General features: G+C 36.9%; 1 protein-coding gene across 7 annotated transcripts in view; it reads left to right on the forward strand.

Moving 5' to 3' along the window:
• Positions 1-22,630, forward strand: part of MPP7 (membrane palmitoylated protein 7) — a 158,145-nt gene that overhangs the window by 107,179 nt on the left and 28,336 nt on the right. For all 7 annotated transcript variants that reach the window (XM_039572031.1, XM_039572026.1, XM_039572052.1 and 4 more), the window contains 6 exons: positions 4,717-4,848; positions 13,007-13,088; positions 14,168-14,253; positions 16,069-16,143; positions 16,745-16,941; positions 17,468-17,532. In XM_039572031.1, coding sequence (XP_039427965.1) covers positions 4,717-4,848; positions 13,007-13,088; positions 14,168-14,253; positions 16,069-16,143; positions 16,745-16,941; positions 17,468-17,532 — 637 coding nt within the window. The remainder of the gene's footprint in view (positions 1-4,716; positions 4,849-13,006; positions 13,089-14,167; positions 14,254-16,068; positions 16,144-16,744; positions 16,942-17,467; positions 17,533-22,630) is intronic.

Raw genomic sequence — 22,630 nt, forward strand, 5'->3', positions numbered from 1 at the left:
TGTGATTGTTCTTATCTGCTAATTGAGACGCCTGTTTTCACCTGCCTTTTTGTTCCCTTGTTAACCCTTGTCTTGCATCGCGGTTAGAGTTGCACATAGTCCCTTATCAGGCAGTGGTGGTGGTGAAGAGACTGCCACATGCTGTTGATTTCTGATGGCTGCTTTACCACACACACTGGCTAGTGTCTGTATGCCATCACCATAGTGCTTTGGCTTTCTGCTGGTTTATTCTACTATTTTCCAAATTCTTGCACATGTTTGGCTTTTATGACTCTTATGCTTCTCCTTCCGTTCTGATGCTCTTGCTGGTCTTTCCTTCAGTGGTTCAGTCTTCTCCCAGCTCTTTCAGCTTTTCTTCTTTGGTGTCTGTTGCTGGATGACATCACTCACATTATTTTAATTTTATGCGAGTTACTCATAAATTAATCTTGCCAATCTTAAATAATTTTCTCCACCAACATTTTCATCCTTTTTTTATTTCTTCTGTAACCTTATCTCAAAGGAAAGTATAATATGACTTGAGCTCTCTGGTGGATGAGCTCTGCCAGGTGAGTTCAGGGGCACATTGCTGTGGTTGCTGATAAGGTTACTTTTCTCCTCAAGTGAAACTTTTCTGTGCCAGCCTCAGTGGCAGTTACTGGCACCATGGCAAAGCAAAGAGGTGGGAAAATGTCTGTGTCTCACCTGATGGAGTTCAAGCTGAACTGCCAGAGAAGGTGGCTGGTGCTAATGATCCAAACTGTGCGCTGGGACAGCACAGTCATGGGCCATTTTGTTCCATTTTGCTGACTGTGCTGCCAGGGCAGTAATGTGCTCCACAGCAGGGTCGCCAGCCGCTGGGTTGGCAGTGTCGCACTCTTGTTGCAGCTGTTGGCTCTCGTAAAAGTTGGTTTGAGCTGCTGCAAAGTTTCTGTTGATGACTATTCAATATTTAAGCTTCCAATAATGGGTTTTTTTTCCCAATTACTATTAAAAAAGAGGGTGCTTTTGTTTCTTCACCCATTCTGTTTCGCTTCTTTAACTTACCATTTTCTAAAATGCTTTTCTAGACTACTAAACGCAAAGTATCAATTAAAAATAAATCCTAGATGGAGATTTTTTTTAATAAAGAGAATTAGAAAACATAAGGAGCTGTGTTCATGAACCAGGCACTGCTGGTGTATTTTTACTCTTACAGATCTCAAAATATAAAGAGAAGCAAAAAATAATATGAAATTTGTCATCGTTTTAGAAGAGCAAAAATGTAGTCAGTCTAGTTAAGAGATACACATTTTTCAAAGGGTAGAATTGTTTTCATTAATAACATTCTCAATTTAAATAAACATTTAAAATTTCAGAACAGTTTAAGAAAAAGTACTTGTAACATTTCCAATGTCAGATTTTCTTTGTGTAAGTTGATAGTGTAAAATTTCAATTTATAAACTGTGAAATGATCAGTGATAGTTTTAATATGAAAAATACAGCACTAGTTATTAGACATTTCAGAGGTCCAGTGAAAGTATTCATTTCCAGCTAGATCATGTCTAAGAATTTAGCTGAACATCAATATTTATATTTAGGTAGTGCAGGAGTTTGAATCATACCTTCTTTCAAGTTCTAAATAAGGACCATGTTTACATTAGTGAATCATAAGCATAGAACTTAGAGCTGAAATAAAATCTTTTTCTCCAGAGGTGCTTAAATATACATGACCCAAATCTTGGATCCTATGTACATAGTTCCAAAGAGCTGTGTATTTGAAAACAAGACCAAAGCATTAAAAAAAAAAAAATTGGTATACACTTCTTGCAGTTTCCTGAGAGAGTTAAACAATTAATTAGTATAGTGGAAATGAATCAGTTCTTCAGTTCTTATGTACAAAAAGAGAACATTGCTACCTTTACATTGCCTTGTGCATTTACTGCCCAATTATTCAGGGTAAATCTTGTACATCTTAGGATCCAAGTTTTATTTCTTGGCACTTGTTACTTGTTTATTTTTAAATAAAATCCCATCCTTCTCTGTACACATCTAGTCTGATATACAGTTTTTTAGACTATATTAACTGAATGGTACAACGATTCTGCTGAAGATCTATGAATCCAGTAGTTTCTTCATGTTTTCAAAACATATGGAAGTGCTCTCAAGGACAGACTGATCACTTCTGTTGAACATGGTAAATGAAATCAAAATGGTGTTTTAAGTTTTGTTTGTAAATTAGTTATTGCCTGAAGTCTGTGCTGATGAATATTTCAGAGCAACTACAGTGGACAGAGTAGTGTATTAAAAGAAGCAACGATGGAAAACAAGAAGGAAAGAAATCTTAGCATGTTCACTGTACATCATAAACAAGTTTGTGATGACAGAAGCTCTTCTGAAAGCTTGACTGAGAAAAGGCACATAATTTCTGGCATTCCTGCTCTTATCTGAAATATGTATCTTTGCACTGAGATAAAGTAGTGCTGGAGTTTGAGGAAAAGATACATTGCTAATTGTAGTACATTGTGGTTTAATATGTTCTTTGGGAGAAGAAAGGAATGGGTTGATACGTTCCAGTTGTTGTGAAGTTGAAGCGAAGAAAAGCATCATAAATACCAGGCATTGATTGGTACTGGCTTGTAGCACTTGGGATGCATCAGTGTTCCATATGTGGAGTCCAGGAGCCTGATCTGGCAGTCAGAGCAGGGAAGTGTCTTATTAACACTGGTGGCATCATTCAGTGTAGAAGTGGACAGAATCTGTTTTGCAAGTTTCATTGTCAAGACAAGGTTCTTTTGAACATTTTTTAAGTGTCTGCCTTTTACTCTTGAAATGGTGCTTTATATTATTTTCATCTGTTTTCTCTATCTGCCTGATTGTTTTTAAACTGCAATATAGAACCTCATTAAATTGAACCAGTCCATGAATGTGCCCTAGCTTTATGTGGAAAAATGTAATTGCAGAAGACTAGTTTTAGAAGTCTTAACTGTAAGTAGCCTGAAGTAAAAGCAAACACTACTTTTGTTTTAGTGTATCTTTGATATTTCACATACATCTTTAGAGGACTGCATGTGATTACTTGGCTTTTACATATGTAATGCATCACAATAAACATTTCCAGGAGGATCCATAATTGCTAGCCTGAGGTTTTTAGCTCAGATCTAAAGTAAAACTGATCTTTTGTTGGAGGAAGACGGTAATTTCTGATGGTAAGTAGTATAAATTCATAACTGTTATTGGGAAGAAACCCAGAAATAATTAGTGTGTTGAAGTGTTTTTATTAAATTGTACAATGTGCATAAAAATTCGTAAAACAATAGTAATTTATCATGAAGCAGGCACGATCTTCTTGTGTGTTTATTTTGTTGAAGCCCTAAGTTTAAATTTAGACTTCAGAACTTGAAGATTACCATATGCTCTTTGCCTTCAGCTTTTGACATGGTAGCTGTAGCATTGCCTGGAAATTGTTTTCTGTTGTTAAAAGTTTCCTCCATTCAGAAAATAACCCCCTTGGAATAGCATAATGGAAGTGTCATGCTTTTTAAAAACATTTGTGTTATCCTTGAGAACATAGAGTTTCTGGTCATTTGTGTACTCAGTCAAATACTGTCCACCTATTACTAAGTAGCAAGGAAACTGGCATCAGAGAAATGTAGCCTTTTTCTGTCCTTTATTAAGAAAAGCTGTTAAATATTCACGTAGTGAGAGGAAACTACTTGAAAACAGAAGCAACTGAAAGCAGTAGATAGAATTATATGTACGGCTGTTGCTGTTGTATGTGGTACATTGTACAGTTTTCACTGCAAAACTTAAAACATTACTTCACCATTTTTCACCAGTTTACAAGGTATTACAAATAACGAAGATCTTTCAAAATAGAAAAGAACTTCACGAGTTCTGTATCCAGAAAGAACTGTGAATTTTGTGTTATGACTAAGATTTTTTTTAGCCTTGGGAGAATGAGCTTTCTAATTTCCTTTGCCTTTCAAGATTCTTTATTTCCTGAAAGTTCACAAATTATTTTATTTTTAAGATGGGACCTTTTGTCAATCTTTGTTAGGGTTTTCTTTGAAAAATCTATTTTTCAAGCTATGCATGACCTGGAGAAGCAACAGAGAAAGAAAGGAAGCAAGAAAGACATATAACAGGTGATTGATAAGCACCTGCTTAAACCAAATTGTTTCAGTAGTATGTTCCTCAATCTTAGTTAATTCTATAATAAATAAAAAATTCCTAAGATAATTTGAGGCTCACATGAAAGGAATCCAGTAACCAGGTAAGCTTTCAGAGCTCCTGTGAAAGGAAGGTTGGGTAACAGCTTCCTGTCATGCATCTTGTGCTTGGACAGAAGTCTTGGAAAGTGCTTATTTTGCTTATTTGTTTCATAGGACTGCCTACTGTATCAAATAAACATTTTACTTAGGGCAAGTATAATTATTTACTTACTTCTGGAGACTAAGGTTTTCTCCTGTTCATAGTTCTTGTAATTTCAAGCTAGCATGCAAAGCACGTGGTGTTTTTGTATGTATGAAGACAGTTCTCCATCTGCAATTTACTAGTAGCATACACTGTATATATGGAAACATATTCTTTATGGAGTTGTTTCATCGGTTTGAAATGAAGTACAATTGTATACAAGAATTCTATTCAATCTACTTGCATCACTGTAGTAGAGTCAAGGTATAAATAATATCCTCTGCTTTGCCTTCCCTAAACTTTTCAGATGCCAAATAATATACTGACTGTTAATGTTTCCAGGCTTTGCTCTCTGTACATGATACTGTTGCTCAGAAGAACTATGATCCTGTCTTGCCCCCCATGCCTGATGATATTGATGAAGAAGAGGATTCAGTTAAAATAATTAGGCTCGTCAAAAACCGGGAACCGTTGGTAGGTAACTCTCTCTTTTGGTTTGGGGTTTTGTGTTTGCATGCAGGGTGGGGAGTGCTCAGATTATGAACGTGGATGGGTGATATTAACTTGAAACATGGATAGACAGACATTACACATGGTTGTTTGTAACATTAATTAATACACTTGTGACTTCCATTCACAGTCATTGTTAGTAAAGCATATGAAATGAATAATAAGATTTTGATCATCATGGTGTTTAAGCATTATATATGTGGGCCAGTCTGAGCATTTGGATCAAATATGTATTTGTCTTTTATCTTGAATTCAAATCATGAGCTTACTTTAAAATGAGAGACAGAGAATGAATCCCCAAAGAAATCTTGACCTGTGTCGTGAACTGTGCCTGTTAGCATTCATGTAAAAAACCATGACCTTTCAGTACACTGAAAAGAAAGCATGAAAACATATTTTAAAATACTTGAATTGAAATCTGGGCAAATTTAAGATGTCTGTTGTTGTACTTTGCATTATGAATACTAGAAAGTTAATATCTTCATGGGGATATCTGGAAAAATGAAAGGACTAAACCTAGGTTGTATTACAAGAATATTAAAATGCTTTACTGATTTGGTTATTTTTATTTGCTGTAGAGTGGGAGTCATCTTGTATAAAATTTAACTATGTTCTTTTTCTCCTGCAAACCAGTAAGGGCTTTGTTTTATGTTATACTGAATATTTGTTTTAATGGACAGCAATCCTGGAGAAATACCTGCAAACGTACTTTGAGAAGGTCATCATACTGTATTTGAGATGACAGTGGGGGAGTGCTGCTTCTATTAGACATACAAGGGTAGCTTGTCCCACAGTAGATACCTTACTATCACTCTTAATTCTTGATGGATTTCTGGCATCAATAAACAAGAAATGAGTTTTCTTATTGACTGACTGTAGGTACCCATGGGCATAATTACAAGTTTGACCATATGGAAAGTTCTTACTTTGTTTTAACATACTAAATATTTTTTCCTCAAATATTTAAATCACAGCTTTAAGCTTTTTATATTTTTTTATCAAAGAAATTCCTTGAGAAAGAAAACAAGCTTGCTTTAGGATTTAATATCAGCTTATTCATTCTGAAAGGTATGTGGAGATTTGAACATACCGTATGAAATGAAGTCTAATTGAGCAGCTTCTTTTTAGTGTTAATTGAAACACCTTTTTTTAATTTGTCAGAAAAAGCTTAATAAAATCTTAACTTACATAGTTTCATGTTACAAACATGATTTGTTACTAAGACTTAGGAGTTAAATACCGTAAGTTAATAGTATCTCAAAATGGATTGGATAATAGTAACTTAAAACATAACTCAGATATTTTCTGAAAACTTCTAAGAAATATATACATTGTATATTGGCTTTTGAGATTTTAAGCTCTCTTAAAGGGACAAAACCAGTTGCTTAAGCCAAACGTTATCCTTGAGCTGTTTGTCAAATTCCACTCTTGCCTCCTCACTCCAGTGGGACACTGAGCTGTTCCAGATACCTGTGTGTCTATTTAAGCCCAGACAGCAGCGCAGCCCCACACAGCCACTCACTCATTTTCCCCAGTGGGATGGGGGAGAGAACTGGAGGGATGAACATGAGAAAACTCGTGGGTTGAGATAGACAGTTCAATAGGTAAAGCAAAAGCTCCATGTGCAAGCAAAGCAAAATAAGGAATTCGTTCACCACTTCCCCTGGGCAGGCAGGTGTTCAGCCATCCCCAGAACAGCAGGGCTCTATCACTTGTAATTGTTTCTTGGGTAGACAAAAACCATCACTCCACACATCCCCCCTTCCTTTTTCTTCCCCTGGTTTTATTGCAGAGCATGACAGCATGTGGTGTAGGATATCCCTCTGGTCAGGTGGGGTCAGCTGTCCAGTTGTGTCCTCTCCCAGTTCCTTGTGCACCCCCAGCCTCCTCACTGGTGGGGTGAGGAGCAGAAAAGCCTTGACAGTGTGTAAGCACTGCTCAGCAACAGTTAAATTATCCCTGTGTTATCAACACTGTTTTCATCACAAATATAAAACCAAGCACCCTAGAAGCTACCATGAAGGAAATTAACCCTATCCCAGCCAAAACCTGTACAATCTCTTAAATCCACACTTGGCACAACTCTTGTGCTACAGAGGTAACAGAGAGGGGGTTTTAGATCTTGTACTAGACATGACAGCAGCCATGGAAAATACAAAACATATGAGCAAACTAATTTCTGTAGTTCAAGACTGCTTTGTTTATTTACCAAAGTGAAAACAGCCTTACAATGGAATCTGTTGTAGACCTTTTATTAAGAGGAGGCAAAGGGTGGGAGCTAATTGCAGCATACAAGTACTTGAGAGTGGGGAGCTCACAAGGACAATAAACTCAAACTCCTCAGCAGTGAAAGATGCTAAAACATGGGGCAGCGGTGACAAGGTGCAGCCCTGGGAGGTTTAGACTAAGAATTGACAGAAGTATTCCATTAGTTAGGAAGTCCAGTACTGGGGCAGACTAACCACACATGTGGAATCTCTGGCATTTCTAAGGTTGTGCTTTATCTGTGTGGGAAAATTATTTGTGATCTTTCCAGATCCTGAGCCTATCTTGATGTTTTATTTTTGTTAGAGAAGAGCTTATGGTGAGTCCTGTTACTTGTTCTCCAGGAAGAGTTCAAAGAATATAGTGTCCTCCTCCTCTTCCATAATGCATGTTCAATCCATTTTAGCATTATTCATGTTCATGTCAAACATTAATTTCTTTGTGTCAGATTTACAGCGACTTACTGTGACACCATCACCACAATACATAACAAACCTATTATTTGTGTCTTTGTCTTCTCTAGATTTTTTTCCCCTTAGGTGGGGGTGAGAAGAAACATGGATTGTAATTCAGATAAGGTCTTAATGAAATATAGCATGGCAGAATAACTAAAGACAGGCTTATACTATGTATATTAGCTCTACTGTGTTTATGCTTCCCAAAGTTATTTTACTAAAGGAAGCTAGACCATGATCTATGTTTACTAAACTAATTATAATTTCATTTACTATTTATTTGTATGTCTTTTCAATGGATTTTCCTTCAGAGCTTGCTCTGAAGTCTTGGATATTCTTAGTAGAGATCAAAGAGTCTCTACTTGTTCTGTTAATCGATTTGCTATTCTCCAGTCAAAAAGTCTGGCTTGCACTTGCAACATTGTATCAGGATCCTACTTCTGGAAGCAACTGAGCTTGGGATTGGAGGTACTACACAATATTTTTACTGGGATAGAGATTGTCTGGTTTCTTGACTTGAAGATACTGAGCTCTTTAGACTTTTCTTCCACTCCAGACACAGTCTCATATTCTATTTGTACCCAAGCAGTAGAGATTGTTTTCCTGCAAAGCCATGAACTTTACATCAGTTGCACACCCTGGACATTCTGAATTGCATTTCCTTTGGATGACTTTCAACAGTGCTCACTGTGAAGCAATTAGGCACTCTCTTAACTTCTTTGGAATATACCTAGTGACCATTTTTATATAAAACTGCTCCACATTTCCTCTTGTGCTCCTGTTCATGCTTTTCTCTGAGTTAAGCACCTCACCAGTGTTCTAAGCAGGGGTTAATAATATATTAATGAAGCCTGAGCTCCCAGGAGTAATCATTTCAAAAGAGAGGGAAACACATGGTTTGTAGGAGGGCCTTCTGTTTGCCAGATTTCATCAATTCAGAAGTCAGTGCTGAACTTTCCCCCAGTTTTTTGAGAGAGGTGTTTTAAACTTTTTATTAATCCTTCCACAGTATTGGGTTTGGCAGTTTTTTAAGGCTCTGTTAGCACATGCCATTCCAGCAGCATCTCCCTCAAGTGAGGTGAAATTGTGTTAGGATGTTTTATTTTAACAAAGGAATTTGGAACATCTCTGAACCTTAGATAAAGAGAAGTAGAAACATCTCTTTTCAGAGAGAATCCAAAATTCACTTGTCTGTAATTGGGCTTTTTATCAGAGAGCTTGGAGAGCTTTTACTTATGCCTGCCTCTCCAAGGCTTTTTCAGCCACAGCCCTGTTCCTAGTTAGCATTTCTGATATCCGGGATGAATAACCATACTACCAGGAGTTCAGTACCTGGCTTCCTACTACTTCCAGCTTCCAAATGTAATACTCCAGGTTTGTTACAGCTGTTACTCTGAATACAATGCTTCTTCACATTAAGATGGTGGCTTCTTTGTCACAAAGATTCATTTCACATAAGTCTGGCTATTTGAAAACTGACGTCTATGCCATGCCGTGTCTAGAGTCAAGAGAAAAATAGGCAGCTCCAGAGATTGGCCCATGCCATCTATTTAAGATTCCTGACTTAATGAAAGGACGATTCATTCTCCAGAGCTACAGAAGTAGCCTGGACATGTAACTTGAACTATGTACCTTATTTCCATAGCTGAACTTTGTTGAAATGAATTTTGGTGATTTAAAGGAGTCATTTGTATGTTCTGTCCATGCAGATGCTACAGCTTTCACTTACCTCACACTCTTAGTCCCTGTAGCTCAGTTCACGTTAGTGGATGAACCTAGCTGGTTTTTTGGTGGGATTAATTTGGACGTAGGGCTAGCTTTAGTCTACATAGTCTACATAAAAGTGCATATCAACTTTTAAATAACTCCTCACTGTAAGGTAGGTAACTGATACTTGTATTTGTACTTTCAATAGAGAATGAATTAACATAAGGCTTATTGAAGTACTTATTTGCATTTATCATCTTTATGTGCTTTTGTTTAACAGAGGGGTATGCAAAAATATTACTGATGTTTCAAATTCTCTTATTAGTAATATATTTTACAGGGTAGTTTTTCTGTCTTTAAAAATAAAGACTTAAAATGTTTATATTCTGGAACCAGCAGATAAATGGATGAACTAATAAAGCTCACATCTGTGAAACCCTGAGCAATGCTTATCACTGAGTGGTACTACATTAAAAATGGAGGGGAAAAAAAAGCAACTAAAAAACAGTGAAAGAGCCTTGCTGCAGGAGCTTGTATTATTTTTAGTGCTTTTGTATGGTATACCTTTAAGCATTTTCTCAGTCTGATCACCATATGGCTCCCAAACTCCTTATTTTTCCCTTTAAAAGTATTTTAAACTGAGCTATGCTCTTACATCTGTATATGTCTCATTTAGGGTAACTTACACTTTTGGCTCACAACACCAAAAATATTTTCCAGGTTTCAAGGTCCAGTCTAACCTTCTTCCATTTTTAAAGCTCTAAATGAGGAGCTGCACTGCACATGTAACAAAGTACTGGAGCTGAACATCTTATAAGGAGAATTTCTTGCCAGATTATATATGCCTCACAGTTTAAGCAGGGCTGGCAGCAGGACAAGAGAAGCTGCTTTTTCAGAAAATCAACTCCTCAGGTTTTCAAAAAGAAATCCACTTGTGTTTGATGATTTAAGAGTTCTAAATTGGGAATAAAGTAGAATTTATAGAACCCTCTTCTTAATTTGTGTACTAAAGGTACAAATACATAAACTCAAATAGTGTTTTTCATGGGCCTGCCCATTTACTTTGGGTCTGCCACAGAGCAGCTCCTGACAGTGAGCAAACTTGGGTTAAATAATTTTCCTGTCATTTTGAACTTCTGTCCTTTGTTTGAAAATTTCAATTTACCTGTTATCTGCATGGGGCCATCTTTCAGATCAGTTAATCTGTGCTAGGAGAATTAATTTTGTGCCAGTAGTGATAATCACATACAGCATGAAGTGACTGTTCCACTTGGACAAGAACCTTATTGTTACTTCCAGATGCTGTTTGGGTCAATAGTGTGGTCTTTGATTGCACACAGGTTTTTTTCTAGGATCTGTCTAAAAAGCCTGGCGAAGTGAAGTACCGCTTTCCAGGTATCAGCGTGGGGCTGGGATAGTGGGTGATCACAGGGGAGGGCTGTCAGTCATTGCTTGCCATTTGCATTTGGTGGCATTTCATTGTGTTGACTTCTAGGTAAAAGGCATAAAGCCTTTCTCATGAAGGCTCTTTCCTTGATTAATTAGGAGAGCCTGTTCTCTATGGACAGTGTAGTGGAAATGTCCTGTATTTATGCCTCTAGCATCCTAATCTTGCTTTTTTTTCTTTTTGATGGATATATTCAGAAAAAAAAAAAACCAAAAAATCCTTTTTACTTTAAAACAGGTAAAACATTCCAGGTATTAATAATAAACTTTAAATTAGTAGCTGTTGCTGCAAGGTCAGAACTTAATATTGAGATATAAGCTAGGGGGCTTAAGGCTGTTTAATAGATTCCTAATGATATGCAATTCTTTTTGCACGGAAGTCTAGTAATGAGTTCTTAAAGTGAGATTAACTGCAGCTAAATCTATATTTTTGAAACTCTCAGACTAATTTGAAACTGTTATGAAAACAAGTGCATGCTGATATAATTACATAATAAACAATACATAAGAATAAGGCTGGCAAATTGCAGAATTACTTTGCTTATAGATAGAATTTCAGACTAATAAATTTAGGATGTAAAATGAAATGCACAAACATAGCACATCAGTTTTGCTGTGGTGTGCTGGCTGCTGTTGAAGTTTCAGTCAAAGTGAATGGTGACTGTTTTTAATTTTTTTCTATTTGCTGTAAATGCAACTTGCATGCAAAAAATGTAAATCAATCTCCCATTTTTTGTCTTCATGACTTGTGCTGTATTTCAATCTTAGAGGTAAAGGGAAACAAGTTTATTTACAGTCAGTGAAATTGCTAACTGTAGAAAAACCTCAGCTCCGTTATTTGTATAATTTTCAGCTTTATGTTCATGAAACACTTAAAAATTGAAGTAGTGATAAATATGATGTTCATGTTTAATCTAAACACATATAGGAAGGTAGCTATAAAAGCCATTAAATTACTCAAGGAACTTCCTTAAAAAGTATTTCTGTACCTTACTCCAAGCACAACACTTCTCTGATGGAAGGAAATTTTAACCAGTGATGGCAGAGTGCACGTAGCACTCAGAGGTGAAGTAGTACTGTTCATTCACTAATTGCAAATACGGAAATTTTCAGAAAGTTGACTTGCCTGACAGAGTCCTTAATATCTCTGTTGATTAACAAAGTTAGAGCTATTGCAGGTAACTAATTAGATTCATATGGGAAAGTAATCATGTGCAGTTAAAAACCTGATGGACAAGGCATGCTGTTTTTTTCTGTTGTTTTTTGAAAATACTGAATCAAGTAACCTTTTTGGAGGTGATTATGCAGTATGACTTACCTAGTTAAAATTCCCCTGTGTTGTTCTGTGAATTCTGTCTCCCAGAACAGGGCCAGCATTTCCTCCCTCACTCTCCCAGTTCTGCCTGAAAGGACTGGCACTGCAGCTGAGGCAGCAGCTCCATGCCTCTGTGTCCCTTCTCACTTGGCACTGCTGCTACCTGCTGCTTCCCAATCAGCTTGTGCCCCTTTTCAGTGCACCCTCCCAGTTCTTGTTACAAAGGCATTTTTCTCGTCTAGACAGCTGTGCATTGGAAGTTTAACGACACAATGTCATTTTACCTCAGTGCCCTGCGCTGTCTATGCATAATGTATGTAAACAGCCATGACTAACTCAGGAAATGTTCCCTTCTTCTGTATTTCTGTCCTGTGAGTATTCCATGTGAGCCCCAACACTCAAGGACATTTCTCAAATTTGTATTTGTTTATTGATAACACTGTAAAGCAAAAGGATGATCAGTGGGTGCACAGCCAGTTCTGAGCATGAAGTGTAACAATTATGAACAGTGATATACCTTCTGTACCTGTAGTATGTTGTATGGCCTATTTTCATGTGGGAACAACAATTTATCAGTTTGCAGCAGTAGTTTAGTTAAATTTTAGCAGCAGACTCATATAAGGTATGCTGCAGTTACCATTAAATTGAAAAGCAAACTTTTTCCATCATTGTCCTTTTTTCTTTAAACCTGTGTACTCACAGAATGCATGAGTTACTTCTGATTGAAAAAGAAGACAAATTTTAAGAGGACAGAAATAGAGCAACATATTTTGTATATTCTTTTCATAAGCAAGTATCATTCCTGGTTTAATCACGTATTAACACAATGTCAGCTTTTTGCCATTTTACATAGCAAATGTTTTTTAGTGTAGTGTATTAAAATTATGCTGAGATTAACCAAATAACTTTCTTTTTTCTTTTTTTTTTACTGAAGGGAGCTACTATTAAAAAGGATGAACATACTGGTGCAATTGTGGTGGCCAGGATAATGCGTGGAGGAGCTGCAGATAGAAGTGGTAAGGTGTTGCTGGTTTGGCACTAGCCATTCAAGTTCTAGAACTCAGAACAAGATGAGATCAAATGGCATATTTTGTAGAAATTAAATACATCACAAGCAGAAGTATTTGGGCTCTGGACAGTTCTCCAAAGTGATAATTCAATACTGCTGAAAGTATGCTGATTTTTTTCCCTAATTCAGTTGCAGCAAGGTATCTTTGAGTTAGTGGATACAGAGGGATTTTTATATATATATTGTGGTTTGTTTCCAATTGATGACATCCACTTATAAATCATAGAATATGCTGAGTTGGAAGGGACCCAGTAGGATCATCAAGTCCTACTCCTGTCCCTGTGCCAGACACCCCAAGAATCACACACCATGATGGGATATGCCAACTTGCTGATGGAGGAACTCGTGGTGCTGACATTATTTTATATTAGAATATCCATTTGGAGTTTCAGCTGGTAGTTTTCAAAATAACAGCACATCCTTGACCACCATAGTTCAGTTTGGGATGCTCAGTGTCTGCAAAAACTTAATCAAGAAGTCCTGAATCATACACTAAGGTGTCTTTTTCTCTGAAGAAAATCTAGGACAGCTGTGTTTCACTGTTAGATGCAGTCATGGAGTAAATCTAGATACACATACATCGATAGATAGATAGATTAGATAGATAGATAGATTAGATAGATAGATAGATTAGCAAGCATTTGTGCCACAAATTAGCACTCCCAGCCTAAGTGATCTTTGCACTACTTGCAGCTGTCTAGCATTAAGAAAGTAGTATGAGTAGAAAAAGAATTGGCACAGATATTTTTCAAACAGCTGCATGAAAGTCTGGAGAAGTTGTAGAGAAGGTGGTACTAATTTTAGGAGGAAGACAGGGAGATGAGTTAACCAACCACCTTATCAAATTTGTCTGAGAGGACAGTAGCTGTTACGTTCACCATATATTCCTGGTTTTAAGTTAGAGCTTAAAGTGTATGAAAGTTGGAGCTTAAAGTGTATGAACAAGGGAGAAACAAGCTGAATGGTAATGGCAGTTTATGTGTAATACATAGCTACAGCTTCACAACTTCTCTTTTTCTTCTGTAGGGCTTATTCATGTTGGTGATGAACTGAGGGAAGTCAATGGGATTCCTGTAGATGATAAAAAGCCTGAAGAAATAATACACATTTTGGTAAATACCAAGCATTTTAAAATTAATTTAGAAGAGTCAAGAAAAAGTAATTAGATTTATGATTTCTACTGTATTTCTTAGAGAAAAAATATATTCTACTATGTCTTTTCTTCCAGTGCCACGATTTACAAACCTGTCATTTCTCTTAGAGTGATTTTCCATGCATTACATATATATGCAATTATAGATTACTTGTAAAGAGTTAAAGACAGTAATATTGCCATAAATATATTGGAGAATGTTGCAGACTTCAGTTTATAATCTACAGATTTAAGGCCCACCATGATCTGTTGAGTTTAATCTATTTTAAATGTATTCATTAATAACTCATTAATAACTCATTGTCACTCCATGTGACAATTAATTAATAATACAAGTACTAGATAGACTGGTATATGAAGACTTTATATGACACTGATTTACAGTATATAGCCATAGATATTATTCTGTCTGTGCTCTTCTAAACTGAAGTCTCTAAAACCAGCCTGATTTCTCATTATTGAAACACTTGGAAATTAGCTAATTTAGACTTTCTCAGAAATATTTAATATTTTTACATCAAAGAAATTGATGAGGTTCATGACAGCTCTGTTATTCTTGCTGTAGGCATTTCTATATACATAAATACCTTGCTGTCCTTCTGAATTGAGTAGCTGTCTCACAGTTTTAGTTCAGTAACCGAGATGATTCATTTCAAGTGCTAGCCTGCTGATATTCATTCTTGCTTTATGGGTTCACGTTCCCTACAGAACCATAGCTTCCTTCAAAAATTAATATTTTAAAATGTCTAGAAACAAAATACCACTGGAAAGGTGTGAACAATTTCCCCATTTACCTTTCTGAGGTACAGTATAAACATCAAAAGCTAGTTAGAGCTTGTTTCTAAAGTAACAAAACTATGGATTCCAGCCCTACGGCGGGTGAAATAAGACCTTGGCTGCTGCCTGTCAAACAGTGAGCCTTGGATTGCAGACATGCCAGCAGAAGAATGTCTCACTTGGTAGTGGACAGGCCTGTTTCCATTTTGCTTAAATCGTTGGCTGTCTGTAGCACTCTGCTCGTTTTATGAAACTTGTCGGCTGCATGCAATAGTAGCAGAGCCTCCAACTGATTAGCACTTCCTTCAATAGCAAAATGTCACTGAGGCAGTGGGAATATATTGTGGTTAATAAGTAAAATGCAGCCAGACACACTTTAAGTGGGATATAAGGAAAGATGAATGGATGAGGTGGTTGATGATGGCTAACTTGTTTAAGATTTATAGTGGAGGGCTTTTTTTCCATTTAGTACATGTAGTCTATTCAAATATGTTTTTCTTTTCTAGTTTCTCAAAGTTGCCAAGAGAATAAATCCCCCCCAATAGCTCTATATGATAAATATGGCACAAGCCTGTTTGAATTTTTCTGTAATTTTTTTTTTTTTTTTTGAAAAATGAAATGTTAGTTCGATTTTTCCAGGGATGTCCAAACTGTGCCAGGAGTCCAGCAGTTGCTTCTAATATGCATATATTTTAGCTGTAGCATTTTCTTCTGCCTTCAGTACAGAAGTGGGACCTCTGAACCATGCAGGTCCCAGTTTTTAACGGTCCATCTGCCCCACCAGAGAAGCAAATAAACCCAAGCATTTCAAGTGGGTATTTTAATTTTTGTAGTACAAAGTTTGGTTAGGTGAAGGTGTCAAACTCCAGAGATCATGCTTGGTAGAGGATAGCCTCATTATATTTTTTTTAATTCATTTGAATTTTTTCATCTTCTAAGATTTCTTTGAAATGTATAGCTTAATTCTCAGTGCATTTTCTTTTCAAATGTTCACCAGGCTCAGTCTCAAGGAGCCATTACATTTAAAATTATACCCAGTGTGAAGGAAGAAATGCCAATGAAGGAAGGCAAGGTAAGCAAGACTATTTCAGAAGCCATCACAGTAACTGTTATGCTGAGGATGATATGTATTTTTTGCTTGGATGACAGAACCAAGATTGTGATTTATGCCTGTGGACTCAATTTTTGCAACATGCCAATTTATAGTACACTGTACGCGTCAATACACAGGTGCTGAATTTATGATTGGGTGTAACATGGTTTTTAAGCCTGAACTCTCAGCTGTGTACTTGACAGGTAGTCTTACACCTTTTGCAAGGACCTGGCTTGGTTCCAAGTACTCCTGCCATTGTTCACTAGGTAGAAGACACTTGATAGCATCTTGGTTCAACAGAATCTTCTCTGTTCCTCATATGGGCACACTATGCACCTGCAAAGTCCTGCTTGCCCTGAGTCACAGAGCCTTTAAATCCATTGAGGCTGCAGTTGCAGAAGCAATGAGTTGAACATTCCCGTATGAACTTCCAATGCTAGACATCAATAAGAATGTTTTGCAGCAGTAAATGTTTACATTATTTAGTTCAGTGGTTTTGAACTGTAGAAACAGAAAAGGGATGTACCTTTGGATTGCATTTAATATTTTGATTCTAAAGATAAAACACTCTTTGTTTCAGATGTTTATCAGAGCCTTATTTGACTATGATCCTAATGAAGATAAAGCAATTCCTTGTAAAGAAGCTGGACTTGCTTTCAGAAAAGGAGATATCCTTCAGATCATGAGCCAGGATGATGCAACCTGGTGGCAAGCCAAACATGAAGGTGATGCCAATCCCAGAGCAGGCTTGATCCCTTCAAAGCATTTCCAGGAGAGGTGAGCTACTGAGAAGCATAATTTCATTATTTTTTGAAGTAAGAGAATAATAGTCTTATTGCTGAGTTGTTAGGTTAGCGTAGTTGGCATGTGTAATGCTCGTAGATTACATGGGTACAATAAATGTGCATTTGCAGCAGGACAAGTGAACTTGGAAACATGTTGCTGAAATACTCTGGATTTCCTTATTTCTCTGGCTAGAATTGATAATGACAAAAACTGATAGGATAACGCTGATCCAGATTGAAAGAAAAAACATATGGAAAATAGCACATCAGTATCTGCATCCACACTGATGTACTATGCAGGAATAAGAACTGCAGCAGGTTTTGGAGAGCTTACAAAAATTTCAGGCAAGATTTAATTTTTTTAGATTGTGAATGGATTGCATTGTTTTAAGTTAATTTCTTATAAAATCTTTTGGGTATTTTGCAATAGTCTCATGATATTAAGTGTTTATTAGTCGCAAATTTGCAGTGAAAACTGAGGAGTTTGTGTCTTTTCCCCACCACCTCCCATTTTATAGGAGATTTGCACTAAGAAGACCAGAAGTGCAGGTTCAGCCACTGAAAATTTCCAACAGAAAATCATGTAAGTCTGTTAACCTGGAATAGAAATAATACTCCATATCTCTAACCTTATAAAATAGCAGTTTGTTTCAACTATAGGACGCATTTCTCCTGGGCACTACAGCTTCTTGATCCCATTTTATCAATAGGAAAATAAATATAAATAATGTCATTAAAAGCTTTAAAAGTAGCTAGAAACTTTCCCAGCCCTCTGACTTTGTTTTTGAAGTATTGAGCCCAATTAATATTTTGATATGTAGTATTTCAAAGGTTGAAGAATATTCTTATATTTCAAAGGTTGAAGAATATTCTTTTCGTGTTGAAAAAGTACAGAATTGGCTGAACAGTTTATATAATTTGGACTGCACCAACACAGTGAAATTTATATTGAGAGTAAGATAAAAGGTCTGATAGTCTCCCCTTCTCTTGCCCATATAGTTGGTAATTTTTTGTGTCCCATGAAGCAGTAGAATTTTTTAAAAGTCAGAACATTTGTTTCGCTGATACACATTCACAGAATCATTTCTTAATGTTTTTTAAACAAACTCATCCTTAATAGTGTCTGTTTTTAAATACAGTAGTTGCACAATTTAAGAAAAACAACCTCTAAGAAAGCTCATACATTGAAACAAATATTTTCTCTTCACTGGAATTTACATCGACATCTGGGTTAAGTATTATTGCATGTTTTACTTGACCTGTTATTTCTTTCAGTTGTGCAGACTCATAACAAAGTCAGCAATGTAAGAAACTATCACACTTCAGTAGGATCTAAATCTTAAATACAAACATGATTGTGAGTTCAACTAGAAGTATTCAGAAAGCGGTCTAACATTTTCAATCACCTTTCATTATCTAACAATGAAAGAAAAAGTATGGGTACTATGGCAAACAGTGGATGCTGGCGCACTAAGTGCCAAACTAAATGCTTTTAACTTTAAAACTCCTCACCAAGGTTTCTGTTGCAATTTTCCTAACTTCTTGCTATGGTTGTTGTGTTCTGAAGCTTGACAGTAACTGTTATTTTTCTAATAATCTGCGTTTTCTATCTTTCATTCCATTTCACTCTTTGGTTGTGTGCCCTAATGCTATTGTTAACTCCAAAGCCCTTGATTAGCTTTGTAATTACAGTAACAGACATTACAATTGCACTATAGCTTTTCTGTTTACATAGATCTTAGAAACAAGAGGAGCTCCTCCAGCTTGAAGTAAATCTGTTGTTTTTCTAGGTTCTAGGTCAAGTTGCTCTGCCCCAGTTTTGGAAAAGTGTCTGATCCCAGGGTATAGCTATTTCTCTCTGCCCACTGTTCTTGACTCTGGATAATACACTCAACAAGAGCCTTCAATTAAGGTGGCACTGGTGCTTTTGAAGAGGTAAATCAGCTGCTGCAGCAACACTGCATGAATCCTTTTGTAATGGACTGCATCTTTCTAGTGACCTTCAAGTGAAAGGTTTTACAAGATGCATCTCATCCTTCCAAATAGGTAGCCTGAACTTGATTGGGAATTGCCAAAATTACAGCCTAAAGAAGACCCAGAGTACAATGTCTGCTGTTGTCTCTGCTTTTTCCACTGACTCCCTTAACTAGCTTAAACAGGGAGAAGAGTTCCTCTCCCCCTTTCTTTTAAAACATGACAGAGCATGAGGGCCAAGCAGTATGCCTATTACTGTTCTCTTGTGGAATTTCTTTGAACAAGGCAAGTTCCAGGTAAATACCATCTAGAAGGCAATGGTGCCTTTTGAAGGAGGAAAGACTGCAGAGTAATGTAGGTTTATCATTCTCTCTCTTCCTTTTTCTTAAGACAGTCTGCTGCTGTATCTGCCAGATTTTCATGGGAACAGGGGAAATGCTGTTCTGAGTAGAGATTTATCCCTTCGTTCAAAGACTAAACATGTTTTTAGTGCTGGGAGGGAATTCAGATCCTTCATAGAGAAGACATTTTAAAGACCAGAATTCAGCTGTAGAAAAACTGTTGTGACTAGGATGTTGCTCAAGTTGCTCTCAGGAAAACCTTCCACTTGCTTGGATTTTCAAGAAGATTCTTCTGGGAAGCTCTGCACCTCTGTGATCTTTCTAAAGTTAATCAGTTTTTTTGTTTTACCAAGCATAGCAGTGAAGTTGTGAGATATGGAGGCCATGTCTGTATTTGTGCACAGCAATCATCTTGCCAAAATTGGGACATGCTGGAAAATTATGCATTGCTCAGCTGAACAACCAGCATTCTGACAGTACCAGAAACATTGTAAGGAAGGTGACATAGAGAACAGGAAATGGGAAAGAACTGCTGGGTTCAGTTTTATTTTTTTTTAGCCCAGGTGTGAAGGTGGGAAATTGATAATCCTTGACTTCTTCAGACTTCTTTTTAATCCTTCATCTTAATATAGGGTTTTCCAGTGTTTGGAAGGGTAATTATGTGGGAAAACATGTTCTGCAGATCATCCTGAACTTGCTGTATATTGAGAAGCTGCTTGCTATTGCAGTGGATTCCATCCAGTCATGTGACCTGAATTTCCTTAGCAGTTTGGAGAAAAAGGGCACTTTGCCAGTTGCTATTCTTACGGCTTTCAAAAAAGATGAAAACCTATTGACTTCAGGAGAGCTGCTGAGAGATGTCCCTTTCCTGACAGGACTGGGAGTTGCACTAGGAAGCTTTCTTGACACCTGGTGTGTAGCTGTGGATGTTGGTCTGCTCTGTTCAGTCAACTCACTCCACAAATCCCATGTTTTGCAGTGAGGAAAAAACCTTGATACATACCTTTGTTTTTAATAGGGAGAATCAAGGAAAAATATTCTGTTTTCTTGAATACCCAAAAAATGTGAGTCAGCTCTGGTTTCTTAGGTGGGCTTTCAGGGTGGCAGTGTCCTTCTACTTGAAAATTAATCTAAAAATCAGTTAAAATCATATAATATGCAAGAAGTATCCTATAACTTCTTTTTTCCTTTTCTTCTCAAGCCAATTCTGGAACTGGAAAGGATTGTTATATTTGTCTATACAAAGAGCTCTCTGAAACAGTCAAGAACTGTTTATGCTTTGATAATTAAATATGTTTGAAAACCTGAAAGGAGATCGATTGGATGACTTTTGGGAAGCGTTCTTTCTGTTTCCTATTTTGAATTTTTCACTCTTTTCAGCATAGCAATGCATGTAGTTTGCTAATCTTTACACATATTTGAGTATTATACGCTTGGAAGCGAAATAAAAGTGGGCCTTTTAGGTGATGATCGTATGCATACCCATATTGAGGAAAGAGTAAAAAATACTTTCTACAAAACCTTTTCTGCAAGAATTATTTGCACTGAAATAAATCCAGTCTAGTTCTAAGTTACTAAAAGGATCAGTTTTTAATGGAAATGCCAATTCTTATTTTCACTTTAATAGCCAAGTGAACTGTTCCATCATGTGTATGTGTAAATACACACGCCTATCCAGCATTTAGGCCTTTTATTGAAAGATAAAACATAATAATTCTCACATGGTACCTGTTAAAGTGAAAAACATTTTACATGTCATGTGTGCACTGGAGGAGGGGGCAGAACAATGTACACTCCATATTGAAAGGTAAGTGAAATCATACATTTCCATGTGCAAATGGAGAAGATGCAGAGTTTGATGGTACCTGGGACTGAAGTTGAAAGAAACTGGCAATGTAGGTGGAACCTGCACTGACAAGAGGAAGATGTAGAAAAAGTAGGAATAAAAAATAAAGGGAAAAGAGAGGAAGTGAAATTTCGTATTGAGGATGAAGAAAAGGAGAAGGAATTGCAACAAGGGCAATGGAAGAACAGATGGACAAAATCTGCCCCTTAGCCCCATTAAGCAAAACCCCACAGAGGATGGGCTTTGATATTATTAGATTAATGCAATTAACAGTATTATGCAGGAGTGTTGCTATAGTCATTGCTATTTGTGCAGTGGTTCAATTGCTTGCTGATTCTGTTTAAATAAAATACTAATATATGTATTTTGTAAAAGTCTTTTGAAACAGTGAATGCAAAAATTACTGACAAGAACTCTGACCTGATTTTTTTTGCTATTGTTGGTAGAAAACCTTAGTAAGTTCAACAGTAATATCTGACACGTGAGATAAGTGGCTGTTAGATGTTCAGACCTGCTGATAAGATTGATAGTTAATTCCTAGGCTCAGGGTTAGTGCAGAAGTGATGGAGGAATAACGAACCACTGAAGCATATTCAGCATTTTTTCAGTACTTAACAGCAATGACTTTTCAGCAAAAAGTGGTTTTGTACATTAATACTGTGGGGAAAAGATAGTGGGGAAAAAATTGTAGGAACAGGCAGCATAGGAAAAAAATAGGAAAATGGAATGAAAGTAAAGGAACAGAGTTGCATGAGATTGTGTGCGTAGGACTAACCCTGCATGTGCTGGAATGGTGAACATGCCATATACCTGAGTGGGTGTGAGGGAACTCTCTGGGATGCAGAGGGAGGTACTGTTGGTGTGTCTGCCTGTGTGCAACAGGCTTTCATGTGTCTGAGCTTGTGAGCCACTGCTGAATGCCAGCTCCACAGAAACCTGCTCACCTGGTATTCCTCAATAATACTTAACAGCATTCCCGGCTTTAGGAGGTCACCTTAGCTTGGACAGCTTTGTCAGCCAGAGATGGTTCTGTGAGTTGTCCTGTTGCTGCATGCCAGCTAAATTGGAGTGACATGAGACTTTGTATGAGGAAGAATTATTTTTTAAATAGCTCCCAGTCTGTTAACTTCAATACAAAGACTGCTCATGCTCTGACTGTAATAGATATTGCCAACAGGTTTGGTCATTCTTGCATGTGTAGACTACGTTAATTTGTAGGCAAAAGTGATAAACTGGTTTTTTAAGGAACAAAAAATCTTTTCATAACAACCAAACAACTTACTATTCTGCAGTTGTTATAAACTGCAATTATCAGCCAAATTATATTCCTTCAGCATAATTTTGCTTTCACAGTGGTTACTCTGTTTATTCTTATGTTATGTATGTGTTGTCTCTGGTATGAAAATTGCTGGTAACTTTATATTTTATACTAGCGTAGCCTGTAAGCTCTGTTAGCTTGTGCACTGCATTCATATGTGTACATGTACATCCATACCCTGTGTACAGTTTAATATATGTTT

This window comes from Corvus cornix, chromosome 2 (genome assembly GCF_000738735.6).
Source record: "Corvus cornix cornix isolate S_Up_H32 chromosome 2, ASM73873v5, whole genome shotgun sequence".
Taxonomy (NCBI): domain Eukaryota; kingdom Metazoa; phylum Chordata; class Aves; order Passeriformes; family Corvidae; genus Corvus; species Corvus cornix.